The sequence below is a fragment of the Somniosus microcephalus genome, chromosome 7, assembly GCF_052327205.1.
Source record: "Somniosus microcephalus isolate GS21.2 chromosome 7, FLI_Smic_1.0, whole genome shotgun sequence".
NCBI classification, from domain to species: domain Eukaryota; kingdom Metazoa; phylum Chordata; class Chondrichthyes; order Squaliformes; family Somniosidae; genus Somniosus; species Somniosus microcephalus.
In genome coordinates this window covers 68659041-68676460 of record NC_140993.1, presented here as the reverse complement: position 1 = coordinate 68676460, position 17420 = coordinate 68659041, and the positions used below count along the sequence as shown (strand labels likewise).

At 50.6% G+C, this 17420-nt stretch overlaps 1 protein-coding gene across 1 annotated transcript in view; it reads right to left on the bottom strand.

Annotated features, from left to right (window-relative positions):
* Window positions 1–7091: 7091 nt before the first annotated feature.
* Window positions 7092–17420, bottom strand: part of LOC147114688 (transmembrane inner ear expressed protein-like) — a 271053-nt gene continuing 260724 nt past the window's right edge. The window contains exon 4 of the mRNA XM_085992538.1: window positions 7092–9981. Within this exon, the coding sequence (XP_085848664.1) occupies window positions 9647–9981 (335 nt within the window). The 3' untranslated portion in view covers window positions 7092–9646. The remainder of the gene's footprint in view (window positions 9982–17420) is intronic.

Below are 17420 nucleotides of genomic sequence, written 5' to 3'. Positions count from 1 at the left end.
AATGAGCAGGGTGTGGATGGAGCGCAAGATTGACCGTCCCCTTTAAGAACTGGCCGGCGCCAGTGTGTCTGTGTTCCATTGCTGACTGACATCACATGAGCTTCGACAGCGCTCTGAGGTAGCGCCTCGCTCCTCGGTGATAGCGCCTTAAGAGAGGTGTGTAGCGCCTGATTCAGCGCTCCAATCACCTCCAGGGGCGATGGAAGCTAAGTTTGCAGTCGGAAGCGATAATTAGCGGCAGGCGCTAAACTTTGCATGGCCTTGCAGCAATCTGGAGATCCTGCGCAGGCCACTCAATGGTTTTACAATTGAAATAACTGCGCATGTGCGAGAAATTGAATGGGCTGCGCACCCAAAATAATTAGCGGAAACATTGCTTATTGAAAGAACAGTAGGGTGTCCTGGCCAACATTTAACCCAACACCTAAAATAGATTGAAATAACAACAGAAAATGCTGGAAAAACTCAGCAAGTCAGGCAACATCCGTGGAGAGAAATTTGAGTTGACGTTTCGGGTTTGACCCTTCTTCAAAACTGGAGAGAAAAGGAACTAGATCGAAGGCAGGGCTGCGATCGGACAAAAGAATAAAAGAACCAAAAGAAGTAAAAGAGATTAGAAGCTAGACGAGATGGTAATAGGCTGTGATTAGATGTAAAGTGTACTGGCAGGGCAAAAGATAGCTGCCAGGTGTGAGAGAGAAACAAAAGGAAAGGGGGGGGGGGGAAAGGAAAGGAGTGGAAAAATATAAGTGAAAATGAAATAGGGGCCGAGGTTATGATCTGAAATTGTTGAACTCGGTATTGAGACCGGAAGGCTGTAGACTGCCTAATCGGAAGATGAGGTGCTGTTCCTCGAGTTTACGTTGAGCTTCCGTGGAACAGTACAAGAGGCCAAGGACGGTGAGGTCCGAGTGGGAATGGAGCGGTGAATTGAAATGACAGGCGACCGGAAGCTCGGGGTCACCCTTACGGACTGAACGGAGGTGTTCCGCAAAGCGGTCACCCAATCTGCGTTTGGTCTCCCCAATGTAGAGGAGACCGCATCGTGAGCAGCGAATACAGTATACTAGATTGCGAGAAGTACAAGTAAATCGCTGTTTCACCTGGAAGGGGTGTTTGGGGCCCTGGACAGTGGGGAGGGGGGAGGTATAGGGGCAGGTGTTACATCTCCTCCGCTTGCACGGGAAGGTGCCAGGCGAAGGGGAAGGGCTGTTTGGGGTGATAGAGGAGTGGACTAGGGTGTCTCGGAGAGAGCGGTCCCTGCGGAATGCTGAAAGGGGAGGGGAGGGGAAGATACGTTTGGTGGTGGGATCACTTTGGAGGTAGCGGAAAAGCCGGAGGATGATCCGTTGAATGTGGAGGCTGGTGGGGTGAAAGGTGAGGACAAGGGGAACCCTATCGTGGTTCCGGGAGGGAGGGGCAGGGGTGAGGGCAGAGGTGCGGGAGATAGAACTGACACGGTCGAGGGCAGTGTCAACCACGGTAGAGGGGAATCCTCGGTTGCGGAAAAAGGAAGACATGTCTGAAGATTATCTGGTAATTTATTTCATTGCTGTTTGAGGGAGCTTGCTGTGTGTAAATTGGCAGCTGTGTTTCCTATATTACAACAGTGACTACACTTCAAAAGTACTAATTGGCTATAAAGCACTTTGAGACATCCTGAGGTTGTGTAAGGTGCTATATAAAAGCCAGTGTTTCTTTCTTTCATTCATTCTGTTTATCTAACCTACATGACTGGGCCATTAGGTGAGCTTTGTTGGGTCTTTTGACTATAACAGCGTCATGGCACCTCAAGAGTTAATTAACTAACTGTAACGGATCGTAAGCATTGCACAAACACTGCCTATTTATACAGGCCCCAAGTTTTAACTGAATATTGCGAAATATTTGCAGGATTGCAATCATTCAGGCTGTGCCTGTCTCCTCACAATGTCCACTTTGTCACACTGAAGTGTGGACAAACTGTCTGATTTGGCCTCACATGTACATGGCTGGGACTGATGCCTGCCCACAGACTGTATCTGTGCATCGTATCTCCACAGAATGAGTCCTCTGAATCTTAAAGTCGATCAGAGGCTCATGTGAAATTTGTCAGGAGTGTGAGAGGATCAGCTGGAAAACAGTTAAAAAATGTTAAAAGACAGAATATGCTTGAAACAAACAGAAGGTCAGCCACCACCAGTGGGTATGGGTATCGCTGGCAAGCCTAGCATTTATTGCCCATTCCTAGTTGCCCGTGAGAAGGTGGTGGTGGGCCTTCTTCTTGAACCGCTGAAGTCCATGTGGTGAAGGTACTCCCACAGTGCTGTTAGGTAGGAAGTCTCTGGACTTTGACCCAGCGACAATGAAGGAATGGTGATATATGTCCTAGTCAGGATGTTGCGTGACTTGGAGGGGAGCTTTAAGGTGCCTTTCTAGGTGGTGAAGATGGTGGGTTTGGGAGGTGCAGTCGATGAAGCCTTGGCGAGTTGCTGCAGTGCATCCTGTGGTGAAGGGAGTGAATGTTTAAGGTGGTGGATCAAACGGACTGCTTTGTCCTGGATGGTGTCGAGCTTCTTGAGTGTTGTTGCAGCTGCACCCATCCTGGCAAGTGGAGAGTATTCCATCACATGGTTGACTTGTGCCTTGTCTTTGGTGGAAAGACTTTGGGGAGTCAGAAGGTGAGTCACTCGCCACAGAATACCCACCCTCTGGCCTGCTCTAGTAGCCATGGCATTTATGTAGCTGGTCTAGTTGAGTTTCTAGTCAATGGCGACCCCCAGGTTATTGATAGTGCGGGATTCGGTAATGGTAATGCCATTGAATGTTAAGAGAAGGTAGTGAGGCTCTCTCTTGTTGGAGATGGTCATAACCTGGCACTTGTGTGCCCGAATGTTACTTGTCAAATCAGCCCAAGCTGGGTGTGGATTTTTTTGGACCACATTCATGGGGAAAAAAATCAGTCAAAAATTGTTTGCTCTACAATGTACGATAATAAACATTGTAGTACTAATCGAGAGCTGCCTTGTCAGAGGTGCGCTTTGGGTCAATGCAAAAGCAATCTGCTACCATCTTCCTGATCTGGTGGATATAAAAGATCCAATGGCACTGAAGAGCAGGGAATTCTCCCGGTATCCTGGCCAATATTCCTCCCTCAATCAAAACCATCAGAAGCAGACTAATCTCATTGCTGTTTGTGGGATCCTGCTGTGTGCAACACTGCTTTCACATTTGCCCACATAACAACAATCACTGCACCTCAATGTAATTTATTGTATATGTGGGCCTTTGAGATGTTTCTGAGAGATTTGATAAGGTGCTCTATAAAGGCAAGTGGTTCTTTCTTCATAGCTAGGCTGACAATTCAGTGCAGTACTGAGGGAGTGCTGCACTGTTGGAAGTGCCATCTTTTGGACGAGATGTTAAACCAAGACCCCATCTGCCCTCTCAGCTAGATGTAAAAGATCACATGACACTATTCAAAAAAAGACAGGCAAGTTCTACCTGGTGTCCTGGCCAATATCTATCCCTCAATTAACACCTAAAAAAAATAGATCTGTTGTTTATTTTATTGCAGCTTGTGGGATCTTGCTTTGTGCAAATTGGCTGCTACATTTCCCTACATTACAGCAGTGACAATGCTTCAAAAGCACTTGATTAACTGTAAAACACTTTGGGGTGTCCTGCGGTCATGACAGATGCTATATAAATGTAAGTGCTTTCTTAGATATAAATGTGGAAGACCATTTTGTCCACCCTAGTTCAACCATACAGAAAACGGCAACCTGCACTTGCTGAACTGTTAATTCAATGATTTCAAGTTTATTTAGTTTACATTACAATATATGGAAGTAAATTCCACATGCTGAGCTCTCTTTGAGTGAAGAGGTACTTTCAGACATGATGCCTTTCATTGGTTTGGACCTTGGCTCCCATCTTACTGCCATAGTTTCACTTAAAGTAACATCGGCACTCAGAGCCGCAATCCCCAAAGCCCCAGTCCTGTTCTCTCCCCGACCTCCCAACCCCTGATCCCCCATCTCCAGTCTCCTTCTCTCCCCCCAAGCCCCCATTCCTCATCTCTTTCCCCAAGCCACTATTCGAGTCTCCTTCTCTCCCCCCAAACCCCCATTCCTCATCTCTTTCCCCAAGCTCCTATTCCCCAGTCTCCTTCTCTCCCCCAGAGCCCCCATTCCTCATCTCTTTTCCCAAGCCCCTATTCCCCAGTCTCCTTCTCTCCCCCCAAGCCCCCATTCCTCATCTCTTTCCCCAAGCCCCTATTCTCCAGTCTCCTTCTCTCCCCCAGAGCCCCCATTCCTCATCTCTTTCCCCAAGCCCCTATTCCCCAGTCTCCTTCTCTCCCCCAAGCCCCCATTCCTCATCTCTTTCCCCTGATCCCCCATCTCCAGTCTCCATCTCTCCCCCAAGCCCCCATTCCTCATCTCTTTCCCCAAGCCCCTATTCCCCAGTCTCCTTCTCTCCCCCAGAGCCCCCATTCCTCATCTCTTTCCCCAAGCCCCTATTCTCCAGTCTCCATCTCTCCCCCAAGCCCCCATTCCTCATCTCTTTCCCCAAGCCCCTATTCTCCAGTCTCCTTCTCTCCCCCAGAGCCCCCATTCCTCATCTCTTTCCCCAAGCCCCTATTCCCCAGTCTCCTTCTCTCCCCCAAGCCCCCATTCCTCATCTCTTTCCCCTGATCCCCCATCTCCAGTCTCCATCTCTCCCCCAAGCCCACATTCCTCATCTCTTTCCCCAAGCCCCTATTCCCCAGTCTCCTTCTCTCCCCCAAGCCCCCATTCCTCATCTCTTTCCCCTGATCCCCCATCTCCAGTCTCCATCTCTCCCCCGAGCCCCCATTCCTCATCTCTTTCCCCAAGCCCCTATTCCCCAGTCTCCATCTCTTCACCCAACTCTTGAGCCAACTCCCGTTTCACAGCCCCCCGATGATTTCAGACCCCCCCCCTCCCTGATTCCCAACTCTCCGGCCCCCTCCCGACTGCACCCCAGCCGATTGTGGCTCTCTGTGTGTGATATCACTGTGCAGCAGCGGTGACGAGCTCCGTGGAAAAGGCTGAGAAATGATTCTGTTTAAAATGAAAGTAGAATAACCTGGTTCTTGTCAGGCCAACAGTTGGTATTTAGTTGTTGTTCGTCTGGCGCATTGCGACAGGTAATTTAAATTGCTGATCTCCTGGAGGCAGTTCTCAGCATAGGAATCATCGACTCCGGTAGACTCCCGCTCATTCTGGGAGGGTTTGGAACCTTACCATCTCCATCTTGTAGCTTTGCTGACCTCTGCAGTCTGGATCTAGCCAGTTTCGTAATTAAGATATTGCCAGCACTGATTAATTGAATCATAGAATAGTACAGCACAGAAGGAGGCCATTCAGCCCATCGAGTCTGCGTCGGCTCTTTCGAAGAACAATCCAGTTAGTCCCACTCCCCCGCTCTTTCCCCATATCACTGCAATTTTTTTCTCCTTCAAGTATTTATCCAATTCCTTTTTAAAGGCTACTATTGAATCTCTATCCACCACCCTATCAGGCAGTTTATTCCAAATCCTAACCACTCATTGGGTAAAAAATGTTTTTCCTCATGTCGCCTCTAGTTCTTTTACCAATCACCTTAAATTTGTGCCCTCTCGTTATCGACCCTTCAGCCATTGGAATAAGTTTCTCTTTATTTACTCTATCTAAATCCTTCATGATTTTAAACACCGCTATCAAATCTCCTCTTAGCCTTCTCTGCTCCAAGGAGAACAACCCCAGTTTCTCTACTCTGTCCACTTAGCTCTATTCCCTCATCCCTGGAACTATTCTAGTAAATCGCTTCTGTATCCTCTCCAAAGTCTTCACGTCCTTCCTAAAGTGTGGTGCCCAGAATTAGACACGATACTCCAGCTGGGGCTGAACTAGTGTTTTATATAGGTTTAGCATAAATTCCCGGCTTTTGTACTCTATGCCTCTATTTATAAAGCCCAGGATTCCATATGCTTTATTAACTGCTTTGTTAACCTGTCCTGTCACCTTCAAAGACCCCAAGTCTCTCTGTTCTTGCAACCCCTTTAAAATTATACCATTTAGTGTGTATGGTCTCTCCTCATTCTTCCTACTAAAATGTATCACCTCACACTTCTCTGCATTGAATTTCATCTCCCATGTGTCCGCCCATTCCACCAGCCTGTCTATGTCCCCTTGAAGTCTATCACTACCCTCCTCATTGTTTACTACACTTCCATTCACGCCAGCTGCAAATTTGGAAATTGTGTCCTGTACCCTGAAGTCCAAGTCATTAATATATATCAGAAAGAGCAGTGGTCCCAGTACCGAACCTTGGGGAATGCTGCTGTATACCTCCCTCTAGTCCCAAAAACAGCCATTCACCATAACTCTGTTTACTATCTCTTAGCCAATTTTGTATCCATGCTGCTACTGCCCCTTTTATCCCATAGGCTTCAATTTTACTAATGATTATTAAGAGAATGTCTCTAATTGTTCAAGCTCAAACTGAGATGCAATTTGGGACATACCATCTGTTCTAGTTAGTCGTGGCCTGCTTCTTGTTGGGGCGGGGGGGTGGGTGGCAGGAACAGATCCTTGTGCTGGCATAAGGCTTGCATGGTCCCACCAATGGCCGGCCTATACAAGACAGGTAGGGGTAGTTAATGCAATGACAGGCACCAGGTTCCCCAGAAATCAGGCCCAGAAACCATGAGACTTACAATATGCTGGAGATGTTCAGTAAGTACAAATGGGTCTGGAGCCTGTGCACAAGGTGTGCGCTAGCCTCATTAGGCCCTCGGTTTCCCTTGGACCCCCGGAATCCCTGCCCATCTTACCTGGTGCCTCCTTTATCCCCCAATATACCATTGTTGCGCCCCCTCCATTTACCCTGTACCCCTCTCCTCATACAAAAGCAAAATACTGCAGATGCTGGAAATCTGAAATAAAAAGAGAAAATGCTGCAAATACTCAGCAGGTCAAGCAGCCTCTGTGGAGAGAGAAACAGAGTTAATGTTTCAGGTCTGTAACCTTTTGTCAGAACTGGAGAAAGCATTTGTAGAGTGTGTTGTCTATACTGTGCATCTATAAGGCAATGATTTGACACTGATGGTACCTGTTGGTGTTTATTTACAGTTGGTTCTACATTTATATCAGTGCACTTGTAGAACTCACCAAGACACGGGCCTACTCCCTGGGCCCCAGATGACAAAACCTGAGTTACAGACGAAGGCGAATTTACCTCATCGTCATTACAAGTAAATAAAAAGAAGCAATGTAGCAACAAATGATGAGGCTGTTTTCAAGCAACATTTAAAGAAAAGTACGTCGAGCGGCTAAGAAAGTCGGAGACAAAATGAAGGTCGATTCTACCGTCCACCGTGAGCCCAAATCAGGGTATCGACTCCCACAGCATGTGATTTTCCATCCATTCCTTTTAATAGATAGCAAGTCCATCAATGAACCAGGCTTGCTGATCAATTGTCAACAGGGACCTGGAGTACTGCATAGCTCCATGGCTGAGGCATCAGATTGCTAAATCTAACAGAGTTCGATTCGGTTTCAACCTTTCTTGTCAATCGACCTTGGAACTGACTTGGCTCCTAAAAAGATCCATCCAGCTTACCTTCTCCCACCCTGAGGACTACCTCCTGGCTCACTTTCAGTTCCCAGTTTCCTCTTTTCTTGCCTCTACCTGGCACTCTGCTCCTGCCCTTATCAATCCACTCAACAGCTCCCTTACCTACAATTCTGATGTTCTCATCTCTGTCAGAAACGTTATTGTCTTCCACCCCCTTGTTCTTCAGGTACAACACCCATCTTCAAATCTCCAAATCCAAAGATCATGGGCTTGAGCCCACATAGCGTATCACTGGCCTGGTCTGGCTTGATCACTTGAAAAATATTGACTCAGAAATTGATTTGTGTTTGATTGGGGTGTGATCCTGGTGCAACGCAGGCACTTAACGAGGATGGCAGCCGGACCATGGGGACTTGGTCTGCCTGCTAATTAGGATAGTACCAATGAGCTGTGGGCACCATTCGCAGCCCCAGAGGCACCATGGGGGGTACAGCAAAATCGACTGGCTTGGACGCCAGCCGACAGACCCATGAGAATCCTGGGGAGGGGAGGCAATCGTGAGGGGGAACTGCTTCTCCCGCCTCCACATTAAAGTAAGTAAAAAACATGAACCTTTCAGATGGCAGCCTCCAGTGGTCCCTTTAAGGATCGCTGGTTTGACAGCTGAACATTTGAAGAAGCTGACCGCAGCATGAGCGCTGCATATCGCGGTCATTCGCAGACCAATTTGGCAAAGACCTGAAACAGGCGTTAGACTCCAGATTTGCATATGCAATGGGTCTAACACCAGTTACAGATGCAAACAGGTGTAAAACAGAAAATTAAGTGTCCAATATAACGGGTGATGCACTTCCAGCATGGAATGAACGCGTGCACATCACCAGCCATATTGGACCTTTAGGTGCCTGTTTTGTGCCTGTAAAACAGGTGTAGTGCCATTGAAATTTTAGGCCATTGTCTGTCTCTGTCATCTTATGACTCCAAGATCATCACTAAGGGTTGAGTGTAATCAGAAACTCCTTTTCTCCAGTACAAATTGCCTCCTCCAAGTTCCCTCCACAGCTCTCACATCTGATGCCAGATGATTTCTTTGTCACTAAAATCTGTTCACCTGTCTCAGCCTCCTCCAGCCCCAGATCGCTCCCTTCCACAGCTCTGACCTCACAACCCTTTATAGCTTCTCTCCATCTCTTCCCGAGTCCTCAACAGACTCATCCCTTCCATCAGACCCACCACCTGTTCTCTTGACCCTCCTTCCACAGCCCCAGCATGTCCACATCTGAGGTCCAGACCACTCAACTGCAACTTCTGAGCCCAATGCTCACCATTTCCAACCTCCCATTCCTCTGCACTATATAAATGCAAGTTGTTTTTTAAATAGTTAATATGGAGGCTGAAAGGAACCTGATTGAACTGGTTGTGCCTGGTTCCTTTACTTTTACATTTTTGTATGTGGGGCTAAATTACAACAAAGAGTTAATGCACTGTTGTCTCTTTTGTAAAGTTTGACTCTGATTCATCTTTAGAAGTCAAGACTGTCACTGTGCAAGCAACAGCTTCCATTGACTATGCCCTTGAATGAAAGAAACAGAACCTGGTGACATTGACGATTCAATGGTTATTGAAAGTCCAGAATTTATGCAAGTAGAACTTCAAGTAATAGCAAAAATTGAAATTATTTAAAACTTTAGAAAAGGACAGAAAACTTGGAAAAACTTCTCAATTATATCAAACCCGTACCAACCTTCTCAAGCGGTAAGCTGGATGAATTACCCTAGTTTGTTTGCACGTTACTGAGCTTAAGGAAAAGCGTGCTCCCTTAACATTTCCCTGAATATTTACCTCAGACCTCAACCCTAACATATCTCTAATACCTTCTGCACCAGTGTGAATATGTTCCTTTCCCACACTGGCTTCCCACAAGTTTATGTCAAAGTTCACATCCTTTAAGAGCTGAAGCAGAGATCTGACCTTTGCTCCTTCTTTCTGAGGTTGAATTTGAAGCCACGCTCCAGAGGTTGAAATGTCAGTGTACAAACATACTGCCCAACTCAATCCCACAAATATTGTATTGTCCAGTACAGAACTATGAAGGTTTTTTAGCAGGAGCTTTCTTTGGTCCTCCCTTGGCATTCGCTCCTGCCTTCCCACCACTTTTGGCATTACCAGCTCCCTTACCATCAGACTTCCCACCACCTTTTGCTCCTGCCCCTTTTTGTCCTGCCCCTTTCTGTCCTGCCCCTTTCTGTCCTCCTTTTTTATTGGCTTGATCCTTTGTTTCACCCTTTGATCCATCCTTGTCCCCTTTAGCGCTGTCCTTCTTCTGCCCCTCCTTCTTTTTGACCTCTTTCTTGGCTCCATCAGCAGGAACTTTCGCGGAGACAGTAGGAATCTCATTCTTTTTTTCCGCTTCTGCTGCAGCTATGGAACATGAAAAGACACTGATTAAAAACTTCTCCATTAAAGCTGAAAGCCTAGGAATTGAGCGATCTTGGAGGCGTGTTTGGGAGCATTCCTGAACTTCTCCAGCAATTCCATCCAAAGCACCCTAAAAGGGTCTGCAGGACCTATATCTGCTGAGAACAGGCCTAGGTCCCTTTATGGGCCTATAGAAGGCCCCAAACAAGGAACAACGAGGAAAAACAAGGAACAACATTGAAAAACCCTTGCACCTCCTCCCTTCCCACTGTCCAGTGCCCTTTGTGAAACATCAGTTTAAATGCAAACAAAAAAAAGCTAAATAAAGCTAGCATCCTTTCAAAGACAGCTAAGTCTCGGAGCATGAAACAGTGATTTATTTGTACTTCTTTCAATTCAATATACTGTATTCACTGCTCATGATGCAGTCCCTTCTACACTGGGGAGACCAAACGCAGATTGGGTGATCACTTTGTTTAACACCTCCATTCAGACTGCAAGCATGACCCTGTGCTTCCAGTCAACTGCCATTCTCCGCGCCACTCCCACTTTGACCTCTCTGCCCTTGGCCTCCTACACTGTTCCAATGATGTTCAATGGAAGTTTGAGGAACAGCACCTCATCTTTTAATTAGGCACTTTACAGCCTTCCGGATTCAACAACAAGCTCAACAAATTCAGACCATAACCACCACTCACATTTTTTCAGACAGCAAGTGCTGGTAATTACTCAGCTCCTCGAGACTCAACTTTTGTTTCTTTACTTACCCCATTACCAGCCCCATTTGCCTTGCACTGTCATCCCTTTTGTCATTTAAATCACACCTACCTTCCATCCTAGCACACACCTTCCCTTTTGTTCTTTCCTCCCCCTTCCCTGCCTCTGTGCTTGCTTAAAACCTATTACATCTGCAACATTTTCCAATTCCGACCTGAAACGTTGGGCTGGATTTTCTCAGCGGTGTCGGGATGGTGGCGGGATAGCTGTAGTGGGTTTCCGATCCAGCTTCCGGCTGCAGCCACGCTGTCAAAGGGATTTTCCCTTGATTGGCCTTGTTAAGCCCGCCCTGCGGGCTTCCTGGCCAATTAACAGGAAGCGGGTCTGATGATGTCATTTCATGACGTGTCATCAGCCGGTTTCCTTAAAGGGACCATGGCCACATTGAGCTTGACAGTTGTTCTGTCAGTGTTTGACAGCATTGAGGTGCTGCAAACACTGACAAGCACTGCACAAAGGTGGACGGTTGCACCCAGGCTCTCCAATGGCTCCCTCCATAAGAAGTTTCTTACTGAGTTCCAGTGAATGTTGAGACATAACTCCCCCCCACCCCCGCCCCCCGCCACTATAGTGATGAGTGTGCATGGAATGGCTTGGACATTAAAGGAATGCTTTACGGTGCTAGTGTTGGAGGGTGTCAACCTGGTGCATCATGTGGCAGCCAGGGTTTACAGAGTCAAGTGGTGTAAATCTGGCCATGGTGATGCCATTGCTGGCTTCCCGGGCAGAAATGTTGTCAGGGGCTGATGTCCTGTGCAGCATCAGGTGATGTCGGAGAAGGTTGGTGTTGTTGTTGGTGCTGCTGGTGTGCCTAGTGATGTTGGTGTTGGGGTGGAGCATGGAAGGAATCAGAGGAGCAAGGTGAGATAATTTCTAGGGCACTGATGTTGCTGCAATAGATGTCAGCTGCAGGTGAGATGACAGAAGCGATCTGTCAATGGTGAGAGAGGTTGTTCCAATGAGGTGACAGTGGACAAACACTTGCAAGCTAAAGAAATCTCTATGGGCTAAAAATTGAGTAGCACCCCCTTTGGGGCGCTAACTTCGCTGGGGTGCTTCTTTTAGCACACTGGAAAAATTAGCGCTCCCACGATGGAAATTGAGTGGTAGCGCCCCAAGAGGGAAGCGGGGCGCTAATGGAAGCAGGGAATATCGCAGGCCTTCCTCCCCTTCTTAAAGGGCCCCCGGGGATCGGGAGTACCGGCAAAAGAGCCTGGCACTCAAGAGAAGTACCGGGCTCTTGGAGTGCAGCCAGCACTCTGCGGGGGTTGGGGGGGTTCAGGAGGCTGGGGACGGGAGCACAGGCAGGTGCTGGCAGGCGGCCAGCAACAAAAATAGCTGCCCCGCACCTCGCCTTTAAATAGCGCCTCCCCGGCTGTGGGTAGGCCCCCCTGACCCCGTCGGACATAGCGCCCGGCGGTAAGTCAGGGGGCGCTCCCGAAGATCGCAGCTGGGGAGCGAGCGAGGCGCTGCACATGGTGATGATGTCATCGCTGGCAACGCAGCACCGTGGGGCGCTAACGGTTACCGCCGTCGCTAACCTCCTGCTGAATTTTGCGGGGGGCGTGGGTGGTGCCGCGCCCAGGCGCTAGTTGCTTTGCGCCACATTAGCACCCTGTGAGGGTGCTAACGGGAGGCGCAAAGCAACCGAATTTTTACCCCTATATGTCTTACAAATGCAGTAACCAACAGTTTCTGTGCTCTGAAACTGACCATCTGCAACATGGCATCCTTTACACCACTTCTGCAGCTCTCTGCTTATCAGATACATCAGAGCAGACTCAACACACGAGCAGTGGGTAACCTGTGGGGGAGCATGTAAAATTGGAAGGAAGTCTCAACATACCATTAAATTGGCTCTTAACAAGCCATTTAATGATCTCAATTGTCTCCCCTGCCGCTTGATGTCAGGTCAGTTCTCTGCTGACAGACCTACCCGCTGTCAATCTTTGCTATTTTTACAGCTGACCCACCTCCAAATCCGCACTCTGAGCACTGGCAAAATCAAGCCCGTTAACTCGGTTTCTCTCTCTACAGATGATGCTTGACCTGCTGAGTATTTCCAGCATTTTCTGTTTATAAAAATCGAGAGATAATACCTTAACCAAGCTGCCCCTCTATTCCCTGATGATTATGTTTTAGGCCCGATTAAGACTTTGGCACTACGAGATCCACAACTTCAGTGGGGGGAGAACCACTACATTTGCGGACGTCCACCCCGAATATTAAACAACTCTATCCTTGGGATTTGGGTCAGTGTCAGTGGTGGGTCAAAGTGGTATGCGGAAGTACCACCCTGCCAAGTTCCTTACTGCAAATTTGATCTCATTGGCAAGCTTTGCTCACCTTGTACTTATTTTTATGAATATACAGAAATACTACTTAGTCAGAATTATTCATAAGATAGATAATGAATGCTGGAGGATCTTTCAACTTCAGGGGATAATTTGTTAGGCTATAGTAGTATTTGGGGGTTAATTTGCTTTACAACTTTGCTTGCTGTGCAATGTGTCAATGATTTTTTTGTCCGAATGTATAATATTAAAAAAAGGAAGTGAGGGCCGCTGTAGAGATAAATCTAAATAGATAGAGTAAACTAGCAAGAAAAATAAAAACAAATTGTAAGAGCTTTGATAAGTATGCAAAAAGGAAGAGATTAGTGAAAGCAAACACTGGTCCCTTAGAGGCAAAGACAGGAGAAATTATAATGGGGAATAAGGAAATGGCAGAGACGTTCAATACATATTTTGTGTCTGTCTTCACTGTAGAAGACACAAAGAATATACCAGAAATTGTGGTTAACCAAGGAACTTAAAGTAATTAATATTAGTAAAGAAATAGTATTGGAGATATTAATGGGTCTAAAAGCCAACAAATCCCCTGGGCCTGATGACCTACACCCTAGGGTTTTGAAAGAGGCGGCTGCAGAGATAGTGGATACATTGGTTTTGATCTTCCAGAATTCCCTAGATTCTATAATGGTCCCCGTGGATTGGAAAGTAGCAAATGTAACCCTGTTGAGATACCGCGGCAAACGTGGGAGTCGAGACCAGAGCTAGTAAAACACAACTGCTTTTATTCTACCTCATGGCAAAGAGGAACTGGAAAAGCCCGCGCATCCACTTAAATACTCCCCAGACAGGAAGTGCTCCCGGCAGCCTGTCCCTGCGGGAAACAAGTTGCTGGAGGAAAGGGCCCCTGGCTGGGGGTGTCTGCTTAAACTGTCCGTGCCGCCGTGAGTGGATTATGTCCAGAGGTGGTGTGTCGCCACAGAGCTCCCCCCAGAATCCGCTTAGGAGGAGTGGACGAGTCGTGACGGTGGTCTGATGGTTCTGCCGCAGCGGCTCTGAGTGGTCGCCGGTCTAGTTGGTGGGGCCGGGCGGTTCGCCGCCAGCTGTGCTGGCTTGCTGGCGGGACGGCCTCTAGTTGGAGGCCGGGCCACGGGGACCTGTTCCCCTGGTTCTGTGTGTGCTGGTTTGAGCCGGCCGATGGAGACTGTGTCGACCCTGTCGCCGAGTCGCAGCTTGAAGACCTTGTCCCCAGTTTGTAGTACCTCGTATGGTCCGTCGTACGGGGGTCGCAGGGGCCCGCGGTGCGCGTCGTGTCGCACGAAGACGAAGCGCGCCTGCTGTAAATTTGGCGGGACGTGAGGTGCGAGTTCGCCGTGTCGGTTGACCGGAAGTGGGGCGAACTGCTGAGCGGAAGAGAAAGAGTTGAGCCGCTGCTGTTCGGCCGACCAAGGCGTGGTAGCCTCCGGAAGGAATTCGCCTGGGACGCGCAGCGGTTGTCCGTAGACTAACTCCGCTGTCGAGGACTGGAGGTCTTCCTTGACCGCGGTGCGTAGGCCTAGTAGCACCCATGGTAGGCGGTCAGTCCAGGTACTGTCCTGCAGGCCGGCGCGGAGTGAGGCCTTGAGTGACCTGTGGAAGCGTTCACAAAGCCCGTTGGCCTGCGGGTGGTACGCCGTGGTTCGGTGGAGCGTCACCCCGAGGTTGCGTGCTGTGGCCGTCCAGAGTTCGGAGGTGAACTGGGCGCCTCTGTCGGAGGTTATGTCGGCCGGTACGCCGAACCTCGCAACCCAGGTGTTAACGAACGCCCTGGCGATGTCGGCTGTGGTGGTGGAGGTCAGCGGCACTGCCTCAGGCCAGCGTGTGTAGCGGTCGACCATCGTGAGGAGATAAGTTTGGCCTTGCGATGGCGGCAGAGGACCGACGATGTCGACGTGTACGTGGTCGAAGCGGCGGCTGGGTACCTCGAAGTCTCCCAGGGGTGCTTTTGTGTGCAGCTGTACCTTAGCCCGTTGGCAGGCAAGGCAGGAGGTGGCCCAAGTCCGAACATCTCTGCTGAGGCCACGCCAGACGAAGCGCTGGGAGAGGAGTTTGATGGATGTGCGGGAACCCAGGTGGGAGAGCCCGTGGAGCGCGTCGAAGATGCGGCGGCGCCAGGTTGCAGGGACGATCGGCCTGGGTTGGCCGAGTGAGACGTCGCAAGTGACTGCCGTGGCTTCGGGCCCGTGCATGACCTTGGCTAGGCGTAGCCCTGGCAGGCTGGTAGCCGCCGAGAGGAGGTCTGGGTCCGTGAGCTGGGCCGCTGCTAGTTGCGCATAGTCGACCGCGAGGTGATTCGCGCAGATGGCGGGACGGGAAAGGCAGTCGGCGACAATGTTGTCTCTACCGGAGATGTGCTGGATGTCCGTAGTAAACTTGGACACGGCCGCGAGCTGGCGTTGCTGCCTAGCGGACCAGGGTTCGGTGTGCTTGGCCATCGCGTATGTGAGCGGCTTGTGGTCCACGTACGTGGTAAAGGGGCGGCCCTCCAGGAGGAACCTGAAATGGCGGACCGACAGGTGGAGCGCGAGAAGCTCGCGGTCGAAAGTGGAGTATTTGACCTCCGGGGGGCGCAGTTGGCGGCTGTAGAAGGCAAGTGGCTGCCACGCGCCACTGACCCACTGCTCGAACATGGCTCCGACCGCGTGGTCGGAGGCGTCGGTGGTGAGCGTGACCCGGGCATCGGCCCTCGGGTGCGCGAGCAGGGTGGCGTCGGCGAGCGCGTTTTTGGTGGCGTCGAAGGCGGCTGACGTGTCAGTGGTCCAGGCTACGTCCATCTTGCTGGATTTACCTCGGAGGGAGTCGTATAGGGGCTTCATGAGGGCTGCAGCTCTGGGGATGAACCTGTTGTAGAAGTTCACCATCCCGAGGAACTCCTGGAGGCCCTTAATGGTTGTGGGGCGGGGGAATTGCTGGACGGCCTGCACCTTGTTGGGCAGGGGGACGGCCCCAGCAGGGGTGATGTGGTGACCAAGAAAATCGATCTCGGTTAGGCCGAATTGGCACTTCGCCGGGCTGAGGATGAGCCCGTGTTGGGCTAGGCGCCCGAACAGGATGTGAAGGTGTTCGAGGTGTTCCTGTTTGGAGGAGCTGGCCACGAGAATGTCGTCTAGATAGACGAATAGGAAGTTCAGGTCCCGGAGGACTGAGTCCATAAGGCGCTGGAAAGCCTGGGCTGCATTCTTGAGGCCGAAGGGCATCCTCAGGAACTCGAACAGGCCGAATGGGGTGATGACGGCCGTTTTGGGGATGTCCGCGGGGTGTACGGGGACTTGGTGGTAACCGCGCACCAGGTCGACCTTGGAAAAGACGGTTCGTCCGGCCAGTCGGGCTGAGAAGTCCTGGATGTGTGGCACCGGGTATCGGTTGGGGGTGGTGGCGTCGTTGAGGCGGCGGTAGTCCCCGCAAGGGCGCCAGCCTCCGCCGGGCTTGGGGGCGATGTGGAGGGGTGAGGCCCAAGGGCTGCTGGAGCGGCGGATGATGCCGAGTTGTTCCATGGTGGTGAACTCGGCCCGCGCGATTTCCAGCTTGGCCGGGTTGAGTCTGCGGGCGTGGGCAGAAACTGGGGGGCCGGTGGTGGGGATATAGTGCTCCACCCCGTGTTTGGCGGCTTTGGCCGAAAAGGTCGGGTTAGTGAGGGCGGGAAACTCGGCTAGGAGTGCCGAGTAGTTGTCCGTGGCTCTGGCGAGGCAGTAGGTCGTCAGGCCGGCCGAACGGGCCGGGGTGAATGCGCCAGGGATGGGGGCCATGGTGTTGATGTCGACGAGGCGGTGCCTCGGAATGTCGACAAGGAGGCCGTGGGCGCGTAGGAAGTCGGCGCCGATGAGTGGGCAGAGGACCTTGGCTGTGAGGAACTCCCAGCAGTAGCGCTGGCCCGCGAGGTCGAGCGTGACCATGCGGGTGCCATATGTGCAGATGTCAGAGCCATTGGCTGCGGCCAGCATGATACCCCGTGTGCCGCGTTGGATTTCGAGGGCGGAGGCGGGGGTGATGCTGTGCTGGGCCCCTGTGTCGCACAGAAATCGGCGGTTGGTTCTGTCGTCGGTGACGTACAGTAGAGGCCCCTTTTGCCCCGTGGCCATCGCAGGGGCCGGTGCGGGGGGGGCTTTGAAAGTACACGGAGGCGTGCAGCGTTGGGCCCTAGCGCCAAAACGGGTGTGGTAGTAGCAGTGACCTGGAGTGGTAGGGTGGTCGGGCCTAGTGGGCCGGGAAGCCTGCGTGGTCGTTGCCGTGAGGTCGGGCGCGACGTCGCGAGCGGACTGTGCAGAGAGCAGCCGGTCAGCCTTTTCGGCTATGTCATTCAGGTCCCTGGAGCCAGACTCCACAATGAGCGGGCGG